Consider the following 11,414-nt stretch of genomic DNA (forward strand, 5'->3'; position numbering starts at 1 on the left):
CTGAACTTTTTGCACAGTTCATCTCATTTCCCTTTTTCTCTCCAACGTGAAAAGAAAAAATGAACCGCGCAAAGACGCGATCCGTTTCGCACTCACAACATGTGAGCATTATTTGTTTAACAATTGATAAACAACAAAGATGAAATGATTCTTAAACGCTGTAAGCTTCTAATTTTTAGAATTAGAGAAAGATGAAGGGTAATGAGATCAAAGTTGATCTACAATGAAATTGTAAAAATGTAAAAATTATTGTAATAATAAATAAAACGGAACAATAAATTGTAATATAAAAATTACAAACCCTGCCTATAACAAAGTCTGGCCACGAATAATTTTGTCAAAACAAGAGTGAAAAAGGAGAATATATATACTGTATGTTTTACGCTATCTCATTGTAATTTACTAAAGTTGATAAAACGGGTCAATTCAAAATTTCTCGTCCGAAGACTAGATACCGTTATAAGGGTCTCTAGTAGAAACGAGAGCACAAAGAACGCAGGCCTGTGGCAGTTTCTACCTAACCTAGCCAAAATCTTTGTATTATTTAGACCGACCAGCCGACCAGCAATGTAACGCATCGAGAAACTCATTGTGAGGATCTTACCCGCCTTCGTGGAAACTGGCATTCTCGCCGCAGCAACGACGCACTCGCGGCCTCATGGTCGCGGCGGCGTGATTGCCTGCCGATTTTTTCGGCATGCATACGAGCAGGGCGTTCGAATCGGAGCAGTAGTGACTGGGAGGAAAGTAGGGACCTTGACTGGCTTGATCGAGCTCGAGCACCGCTTCACCGTTTGTGAACAGGATGAACGGATTGGCATGCCGGTTTGGTACGTGAACCAGCTCCGAGCGGTTGTCGCATTTCGGCCGTTGGCCATCGATAACGTACCATTCGGCAGGCAGTTCAACGAAATTCTTTTCCTCGAACGAGAAAATGAAAGTTTTCCACTTGTTCTCCGTTGGCACGCAGCGCGGCAACGCGTTGCTGTTCGCGTCGTCATTAATTAGCTCCTCGCCATATCGACAACACTTGAAGATCCTCAACTGCGATTTCGCCAGGTCGTTCGGCTCCGAAACGACAACCGTCGCGATCGTCGCGATGAGCGCGAATACGAACGCCCTCATGATTCCGAGAAATCTGTAGCTACGTTCACGTCAGTCGAATTTTCGTCCTTTTCGAAACAAATATGTTTGTTGAACAAAAACGAATGTTTCCGTGTTCGAGCGATCGCGCGTATCAGCACTCGAATCAATTAGATTGATGTCATTTCGCGACGCGAACCGAAGCGATCGAGAACCGAGAGTCGAAATCCGGGAAGTAATTAAGTTTCTCAAATATGGGAAAGAGACACTGAATAAACGAGAGTCGTCCGTCCCGTTTGTTAGACGCTCAGCGCTCGTCGAACAGAACTCTCCCGTCCGAAGGCTTCGGCGTTACTGACGTCTGTCGGCGCCGTAAAACCACGCTGACGCGACACGCGGCACTGGCGGCAGCGTGATTCCGTGCGCGCGCAGCCGCGTGCTGCGCTCCCGCCCTTACTCGACCTTATTCAACCACCGCGCACGCTTCCTCCTTTTCTCTACGGCGACCTTCGCTCGCGTTGCACCGATGAAAGGGGCGAGAATTCGCGACCACGTGCCTGCGCCCCGCGACCCGCGCTCCGGTTCCGCTACAGCCGGAAGTACAACGGTAACGCGCGTGACGCTATTCCTTTTGCGGCGGCGAGTTGTATTACGACCGAACGTTGCACGCGAATCAGAGGGTGAAAGAGCGGGGGGAGATTTGACTACTTGTTTAACCTTCCCCACTGACTTCCGTGCGATCCACCTTAACGGTTCAAATGCTTCGTTGACCAGTCAGAAGAAAGAATTTTACGAATTGACCAGTCAAAGAATGCTTCGAAGCATTTGCTGCGTTAATTATAAATGGATCGCAGCCTTTATCGAAATTCTTTTAGCGGGAGATGAAACGAATTTTTTATCGAATATTTATCGATTTCGATGGAAAATATAAGCCCGACTGATACGCGAATGCCCGTTTCTATCAATTGAAAGTTTTAAGCTTCGCTTAAAATCAAAATAATCTGATAATTTTCTAATTCTTAGAATTAGAAAAAGATGAAATGTTAATTAAACCAAAATTAAAATTAAATTACAATGGTAGAAACGAGTATTAAGCTCTATTCTATCAATATTTTTTTAAGCGAGAATTAAAACTTTCTCTCTCTCTCTCTCTCTCTCTCTCTCTCTTTCAAGCTTTAAGAAAAAGAAAGAAGGAGAAAGAAAGAGATAGTTTTAAACTAATTCTTTTAAAGTCAAAGCAACGTTGGTGCAATCGAATTTTTAACTTTAAAGGAAAGTCGCCGATATTGATACATAGAAGTCTTTTAAAAAGATTCTCTTTTTTTCTTGAAAACTAACTATTGCTTTATTAATACTGATAAAAACAGGATTTGTTTAGAAGTAAAAATTAAAGAAGTAAAAATTCATAGTTCACGTATTTATGGCTTCTTTCTAACAAAATCAGCTAGAAACGAATTCTACAAATACGAAAATAAAACTTATGATTTTTTTTTGCAAATTGCGTGATTTAAATAATAATGTAGCTATAATAGTGATAATATTACATCATTTTATATGTTTGTAGTTTCCTAAATCATTTTTTAAATATTTTTTTCTTTCTTATTTTTTTATAGTATGGTTTTAAATGTAAAATCGGCGTGCAACGTAAATCAGTACATCTATCGATAAGACAGACCTAAGCTAACTTAATCTTTATAGAGTCAAATAGCCTAATCGGAGTTGAAGACACGCACATGGTACAATCGTGTATTTATAAGAAAATCCTTAAAAAAGAAACTCGCGTTACATGTCTTACAAAATAGCATAAAATATACAATAGAAATCAATAAAAAATGTTTTATATTGGAATGAAGAGATTCTAGAAAATCTTATACACATTCACACACTTATAGGTATTTTATACAGATGATTCCTGTGAAAGAAAAAGAATAGAAATATGTGACGTTACTGCCTATTATGTTAGTTTTAGAGCCCATTTTGTCAAACACGCATTTCTGTTTATCTTGAAAAAGATAATTATTGCAAAATTGCAAACAGTATTATAAAAACTGCTATATAATCTGATAGAAGATACTTTGTAGTTTTTATTTATGTTTCTAAAACTTTGTTTTTAGCTTTTGTTTGAGAAATATTGTCCAAAAATAAAGTGATATATCGATTTCGGCGACCTACATACTTCCTCTACCCATATTTTTTTTTTTCTTGTAAATGCTGTAAATAGTGTGCTAAAGTTCTCTATTGAGAGCATGCATTTATTTTTAGAAATGTAATAAAGTATTTACAATCTAAAATTTTCTAAATTATAAAAATTTGGAATTTATAGGTGTGTAACAACTTTTGTAGATACAACATAGTGATTAATTAATAGTAAACAGTGTACGTATTTAAACACAAGCAAATCGCAAATTAAAACGCAAGCGTTTTAATTTATGGATTAGCATGTTTTCAAACATTTCTAAATCTGTACAATTATTTTCTTACATTTTTTCTGAAAGCAATAACTTCAAGAGATACCTACTGCATACATTAATAAACCAGAAAAACCGTCAATTCGATGTCGAATAGACGTCAAGTCGACCTCAAAATCATCAATTCGACGTCGAATAGACGGTCATTTCTCACTGGAAAACGTGCGAATATCGCGAATATATTGATGTATCCTGAGAATTAAAGATCTTTACGATCTGCGTGGCAGTTTCTTGAGAGCATAACGGTAAAAAATACAACATGCAAAATAAATCGAGACGATTTGAAATATGCACTTCTCAGCGTGACTAAGCGCAGATCCTACAAGATATTTCCAAGAATCATTCACATCAATTGGTATAAAGGACCTATGAGAAAATATATAAGCGTATGTCCTCGTCCGCTACCTTAAGAGCAAACGTCATCCTGGACATAACGGACAATACGGTATCGAGGCGTTCTCTTGTCCGATAGTATTACATCGGCGATGAAGCTTCCTGAATCGACAACTCACCTGGCAGGCTCGACGGGCTCGACCTCTTCTTTGGCGAAACGAGCGGATAACTTCTCGATCGCGCGAAGGTCGGCAGCGATTACGACCGAGGAATCAACGTAACAACAACCGAGATCGACTCCATAAAACACGCTTAGTACGAATGCGGCTGGTGGAACATCACCTCGTGTAGGAAGTGAATACCGCTCGTTGGTTGTAATTTACACTCGTTGGGCGTAAACCGGCTGTGCTGCATCGATTCCACGAAGAGGTTGTCGAGAACATGCTTACGTTAACGCTTTTCTAAAATTAATGATTATAGACATAAGACTATATAAGACAATACTCTTGTACGGAATAGATACGTATGTGTATAGGGTTATAAATATCTTAGAACTTTGGGTTTCCAAAGTATGGGTGGCTGATGGAAAAATTTTAGAATATTAAATTACATTTCATTCTTGCAACGTAAATGGAAAAAATTTTTTCTTAGAGTTTACTCTGAAAGTATGATCGCGGCGCGGGACAACATTATATTTCGAAGAATCTTATGTAATTCTTTCTCACATTTATTAATAAAACTACAATAAATTATAAAATAAGTTTGATTAATTTTACTAAAGTGCATAGTAAACATTTTTTAAATATTTTATTGAGCCAAAATTATCATATTTTCAAAATAAATTCTAAGAGAAAATTCTCTCTGTATATAATTCATAAGAATTATAAGTTCGTTTCTTCACGTGTTGTATGTACCATTGTACATATAAACGTGTATTTTTTCACGACTTCGTAAAAGTGTGAAATTAAATTATTAACGTTGGTAGAAATCAAAATTTCAAAATAAATTAATATTATCAAATTTCTGCATCTAAAAGTCTCTTGCATTGAATTGACATTAAAACTGTCAACAAAAATAGGAAATAAGAACATTTTTACACATTATGTGTATCTGAGAAATAGATTTATAATATTTTATATTTAATAAAAAATTTAAAAATAGCGATTGTATAGGACATAAAATGTTCTAAATAAATAATTAGTTTTTAGCCCTACACACTTTTTTATATTTATTAAAATTTTATAGATGTCGCGAATATTTGCTATTTTAAAAAATGGATTGCAATTGCAATCATTTGGAAAAACTCCCGTTCTGTGAAGTTTATATGAACGTACATATATGTTCGCGCTTTAATACTTTTTATGTTTCATAAATAAATTATTTTGATATTTTCGAAATTATATTCGATAAAAAAAAAAGCAGAAAAAGTAAAATAATATAGATAAAATGGTACAAATAAGTGTTAATTAATTTAACCCTCGCTCCGCTCTTTTATTTTTACTGAAATTAAGTTGGTCGCAGATGTTTGCCGTTTTAAAAAGTAGGTCGCGATCTATACAAGTTTGAAAATTCCTGCCTTGGAATACGTTCACATATTATGGCATATTCAGGATGTGTTTTATATTTAAATGTTTGCGTCTCGCGACTGTGTGTTAGTTATTCGAAATGTTGTTTCGAAATAGCTGAAAATAAATTTTTTAGTTGCGATACATCAATGTTTATTAACAATAATATAATTATTAATAAATATATAATTAATAAAATTATAAATACATATATATATATATATATCTCTATAATGAGTAATATTTAAAAAATAGCAATAATGTTTCTCTAATAACCAACCAAAGAAGCGTAAACTTTTAATTAAACAGTACGTCGTGGTTTAAAAAGACTCCAATATGAGTTCAAGCATTAAAGCACTTACGACTTTGTGTGTACGTAATAAAATTTCAGTACATATTGCATTATATAAAAAAACCTTTTTAAAACAATATCCTCTCATTTATTGAGAAAAAGTCCTCAGTTTTTGTCCAATTTTCCTCAAGAGAGTCGGCAAAAAGCGACCGTCCAAGTCGACCGGAAATGCTTTAAAAAGTTCCGCGCGAGCAGCGCCGGCGGGACGCCGGCAATTAAACTTTTTCGCCATCTCGCGACAGAGAAAATTGGAAATTTGTGTCCCCGCTGTGGCCGCCTACCGGCGTCTGCAAAATTTTATCAATTAAAATATCGTTAACGTCCGCGCCTAGCCGAAACGAGCTCGTTAAAACGCTTCCGCGTTCGCGCAGGATAACTGCCTAGGTGAGCCCTTTCTTGTTCTAGCTTGGAACTTCCGTCGAGACTTGAAAATAGAGCGAATATAATACCATTTTTTTATTGCAGCCGTAACAGATATAAAGTGATCCGAGGGTTTGAAAAAACGTTATATTTAAAACTGCTGCATTTAATCAAAATTAATTGAATTTTAATTTACGAAGAATTTTTTATATTGTATTATCAGAGAAACTGTATATTATAAAATTATAATACAATATAATAAAAGTATTACGTGAAAATTTTAATACAATTAAAAAATGTTTCAATAATGTTTAAATTTATTTTAGATTTAGTTGTTTTATACCAGTATGTATTCAAAATTATTTAAAGATATATTTATTAATTTTAAATAGTTATGTTATATAAATTTTTTTTACTTTAGTGAATGATGTACGCTGAATTTTAATTAAATACAAAAAATGTAATTAAAGTTTATATGAATTTAATATTTAAAGTTGTAATAAAGCAAAATTTGCGAAATTTGTGTAGATCGCGACTTACTTTTCAAAGCGATAAATGTCGACCTCTGTAGCTTTAAATGTAAAAAGGACGCTCGGTAGCAAGTTTGTATGTAATAACTACGCAAAGTAACAATCTTTCAACTTTCAGTATATATATTCTATTATATATAAGAACGAATGTAATTTAACATTCTGAAATTTTTCACGACCTACCAGTGTTATGGGTTGGATTTTGGAAATTTTTGTGATAAAGAAGTAGCTTAAATACAGTGTATTAATTAGTTTAAACATAGTATATTAAAATTTTTAGAAAAATTTTATATTCGCACGATATGAAAAGAGAACTGAATCTAAACAATGAAAAGTCCAAATACTGTTTTTTTAGACGTCATTAAGACTTTAAAAAAAAATGTAAGACATCTTTTAGGCATCTTTTAGACATCTTATATCTTATTTTTGGACATGCGTATTGTCTGGAGAGACAATGAATTAATCTGATACATTAATTAGGTATACCACGAAATATTTATGTGTATATGTATGGGTATAGAAAGTTAATATAAAAATAGATCATTTGACACACACACACACACACACATGTGCCTATGCGTGCATGTACATGTTTTAATTCTGTAAAAGTAGAACTATTGCGCTATTATAATATTCTATCAAATTAACATTACTGTATCATCGAATCAAAATTATAAAATTCCATTGAAACTTGAGGATAGAGTTGTGAGAATTATTTCCGTCGTAACACATAAAGGATATATCAGGAAGTCGAGTCATTTTCCAAAATTTCATAGCAACGTGCCGGTGCAGAGGTTAATAGGATGGCACGAAATTCAGATAGGGGGAGAGTTGGAGGTAGTATCGTAGCGGCACGTAAATCACAGCGATCGTCGGTGTTCCTGTGCGCTTGTGTTTCCCATGTGAATTATAGCGCGCCCGCGCGCGGTCGGACGCGTGAGCGTGCGTTCGTTAATAGGTTTGCACGTGCGTGTCCCTAAACGTAATACCGATTTTATCTGTCCCCTTGTCTACGCAGGCTGGCCGGTTGGTCGGTCGGCCGGCGGACGCGGAGGGTAGAGAGCGACAGCCAGACAGTTTGATCCAGGTTGCGATCCCGGAAGTCAAAACTGCGAAATCGTCCGGTCCGGATTGATTACCGATCGTTAAAAGCGGTCGAACGAAATGTCGCCTGTACGCATAAAAATGAAGTGCCCTTCGATGACGGTGTACGGTGCGCTTCCGCTATTGCGCCGCGGAAGATAATCGAATCCGGGTAATTTCGCTTCGCTAATGAGAGGGTCACCGCTATAAAATACTGTGGCGCGTGCACTGTAAACAAATGCGATACAGTAATATTCCGTGGAGGATATTTTATCTGAGCGCCATCTCTCTCCGCGGACTAATTGAATATCGGAGTTATCGATGTTATTTCGCTTGCGAAGCCTTTCCGATTACAAAACGCAATGTATATCTCATCATGCAGTCAGTTAAAATAACATAACGTACACGAGAGATAATATTCATTATTTTTTATTTATATGAATTTGAACTTCCCCGATACATTTATTATTAGTTTACATATTAGTCTGCAAAACAGTTTGCCGATAATATATTTGTTTTTATTGCTTTATTTAATTGATTGTATATAAGCATTATGTGCATATAAGATTTAAAGTCATACAAAATTTAGTTAGAGGTAAAATAGCTTGTCTTAATTTTTTATTTATCCTTTACACTTGTGATATATTTATAATATAAAGATATTTTATACTAATTTCTAGTATAGAATATGATTTTAATGATATGATAATAAGTATAAATGAGAGAAAAATAGATCAATGAGTAATCGTAAAGAGGTAAAGTAATCTACCTTTAACGTGGTATTCGTCTAACGAATTCACTTTTACAATCGATGTATAGACCTGTCAGAAATGATACATAAGCATTTAATTGATTGGTAGTGCAAATTGTTATTACATTGTTACGATAAATATGCTGTTTTTTCAACCATAATGCACACTTCACGCTCTTCTCTCTTATCTCTTCAAACGTAACTTCTTGTCCTGTTTCTACATCGATCTACAAGATATATTAATCATATTACTATCAAATAGTATAATATTTTGCGCAAGCAAAGTTTTGTTTTTAAAATATTTCACTTGACCAATGAAACTCAGATTAGATTTCAATGTGTCCAAAATATAGTTTCCGATATATTTTCTGGTTCGTTTATTTGGAATTTCTTCATAGAATAGATTTGATGTTATTTTACCTAAATATTTCTTATTATCTGAGATGGCGCATTATTTTTTCTTTTACAAGTTTCCTGAAATGATATACGATACGTTTTTAATAAGTCTTGTAATAAATTTTAAATAAGCTCTTTTATACAGTTTTTATAAAGCAGATACATCTTGATACAAATTGATATTTTTAGTATCTTCCATATCATCCTTTGTATTATCCTTCATATCAGAGTTATCTCTCTTTACTTATATTGCACTAAAATTGAAAGTGACTGTAGGTTGAAACTTCTATAACTGCGACTTTTATCAAGATAATAGATACCAATACAAAAATGTGTGAGCTCCAACGTCTATCGGGACATTTATTCACAATCATATGTGAAACGTCCTCCGAATTATAAATAAAACAAAAATATTTTGCTCGGAAAGATTAGTTTCCGAACTTGCGTCGGCTCTGAGTAAGCAGATAAATATACAGTGTATAATAAATACAGATAAAGCTGTCGCGCGCGTAAAATGTCGATAAACCATAAGAAGAAGTTACTCATGCGGCATGGTGAGCGATAAGAATTTTCGATTTAGTCGCGATGTTGGGAAGTAAGAATCGTTTCCACCTAGTTCGTGCGGAAAGCAGGAAGGGAGACTGGCAGATCTCGAAGCTAATCTCGAACCTCGTAACTACAGTGTATCTCTCGCGGGAGGTACGTAGTCGATCATATGGACAAGAGAGTCCTAAAGTTTAAGTCCCCATGCGCGGGTGGAGTGAATTAACACGCTTCCTCTCGATGAAAGAACGGTTCGTCACCACCGCTTCAGATAATCTTGCCACAATCTCTGGCGAACTTGCGTACGAGCTGCGCCAGCTCGTCGACTTGTCGTGACTTTATCTGCATTATACATTCTGTCGCGTGCACTTAAACGCATAACGGGGTTACCGTCCGGTCGTTACGGCACGACAAGCACGTTTTTCTAATCGCAATTTGCTCTATCAAATTAATCGCGGGAGATCGCGCCGATAAAATGTGCGGTAACACACCACGCTGCCGAGCAGTCGATGATAGTATCTTGGCGAGTTTGTGTTCGGTGCCACCCTCCCTTTCGATTGAAATAGCTGCATATTGGGGAATGAGAAACGCCACACCGAGAAATTTTGAAGATCAGAATTCTCCAGTTTTTAGTTAATAGGGCGCCACAAGACGAAAATTTTGCAATTAATGCAATTAGCAACGCCCTTCGACTCTTCGAAGATAATTAAAATGAGCTTCGTTAAAGGGCTTCCACAGGAATCTTTACCAGACAATAATGTTCCTTAGATAGTAAGTTCCTGAATCCTAACAGAACGAATAATGAATTATCGCTTTTGTTATTCCACATTACATCGATTAATGTGACAAAATAAAAAAGGCATGTAAATCAACGAGAAATGAAAGCGTTTACACGTTACATCTAACAGACCGTTTAACAAAGTGCTGACTTTCATTTGTATAAAAGTTATTCCTTTCCTCTCAGAAGCGAAGTTATTTGAGAAAATCTTGAATTGGATCGTCGCAAGTGAAGACGAGCATTTCGCGCGGAAACTTAGTACTTAAAAAATAATTTTCTCTGAAATGCTGACTTCTCTCGCCTCAACCGTTTCTGAACGAAGACATTTACAATGGTGGAGCGTATAAGATTCCATAAAATTTCCCATGTAGCATCCCGAGTCTGTTTTGACGCGAAAACTCAATCATAATGGCCTATAAACGGCGGCCATAAAGATCATAACGGTACATTAAGCTCGCTATCGTTGATGCACTAACGCCGTAGCTGATTCGGTCGAAACTTTTACGGTATAATCCCTCGCCTATACCCGCAGCTTTTCTCCCATAGCCTCCGAATTGCCGAAGACGCCTGAAGAAGATTTAAAGCCGCATTACAAACTCTGCCGTGTACATATCGCGAGCATGCTCGGGGCGTACTACTATGCTAATAATTTATAGCGAGATCGGGATGTCGCTGCATCCATAGGCGCATATTTGAATTTACAACTTGCCTACGTGCTGAAATTCAGTGTAAAAGCGTTCCATATGCTTTCATTTTATCTATAGTCTTATCTTTTTACGTTTTCAAGAATTATATTTAATATTATAAATATGCATACATGAATATATATATATATAAAGAATGTCATATTTGATCAAGACGGTTCTTTGTGTCTAATGTTTTTTTGTGGATTTATAGTTTTCAGTCCAAGATTGTATAAATTCACAAGAAATTATTATAGGCGTAAAGAATCGTCTTGTCCGAATATGGCGTTTTTCACTCATCTGTGTTTAATTAATTTTATCAGTCGATTTTCTCTTAATATAAATAAGAATGCTTGAGTGCATATAAAAAATAAAAAATAATTGTAAAAATAAAAATTAATTGAATTTTTCAGTAATATTTTTCCAAGTAAAATGCAGCAATAGTGGATAACAAGCAGAAAAGTATTCTTTCACTGACAAATGATTATA

The 11,414-nt window shown here is 35.4% G+C and overlaps 1 protein-coding gene across 1 annotated transcript in view; it reads right to left on the reverse strand.

Annotated features, from left to right (window-relative positions):
* mthl1 (adhesion G-protein coupled receptor methuselah-like 1) overlaps positions 1-1,125 on the reverse strand; it is a 161,661-nt gene extending 160,536 nt beyond the window's left edge. The window contains exon 1 of the mRNA XM_018462373.1: positions 605-1,125. Coding sequence (XP_018317875.1) covers positions 605-1,125 — 521 coding nt within the window. The remainder of the gene's footprint in view (positions 1-604) is intronic.
* Between the last annotated feature and the right edge of the window lie 10,289 nt (positions 1,126-11,414).

This window comes from Mycetomoellerius zeteki, unplaced genomic scaffold (genome assembly GCF_001594055.1).
Source record: "Mycetomoellerius zeteki isolate Tzet28-1 unplaced genomic scaffold, Tzet1.0 scaffold140, whole genome shotgun sequence".
NCBI classification, from domain to species: domain Eukaryota; kingdom Metazoa; phylum Arthropoda; class Insecta; order Hymenoptera; family Formicidae; genus Mycetomoellerius; species Mycetomoellerius zeteki.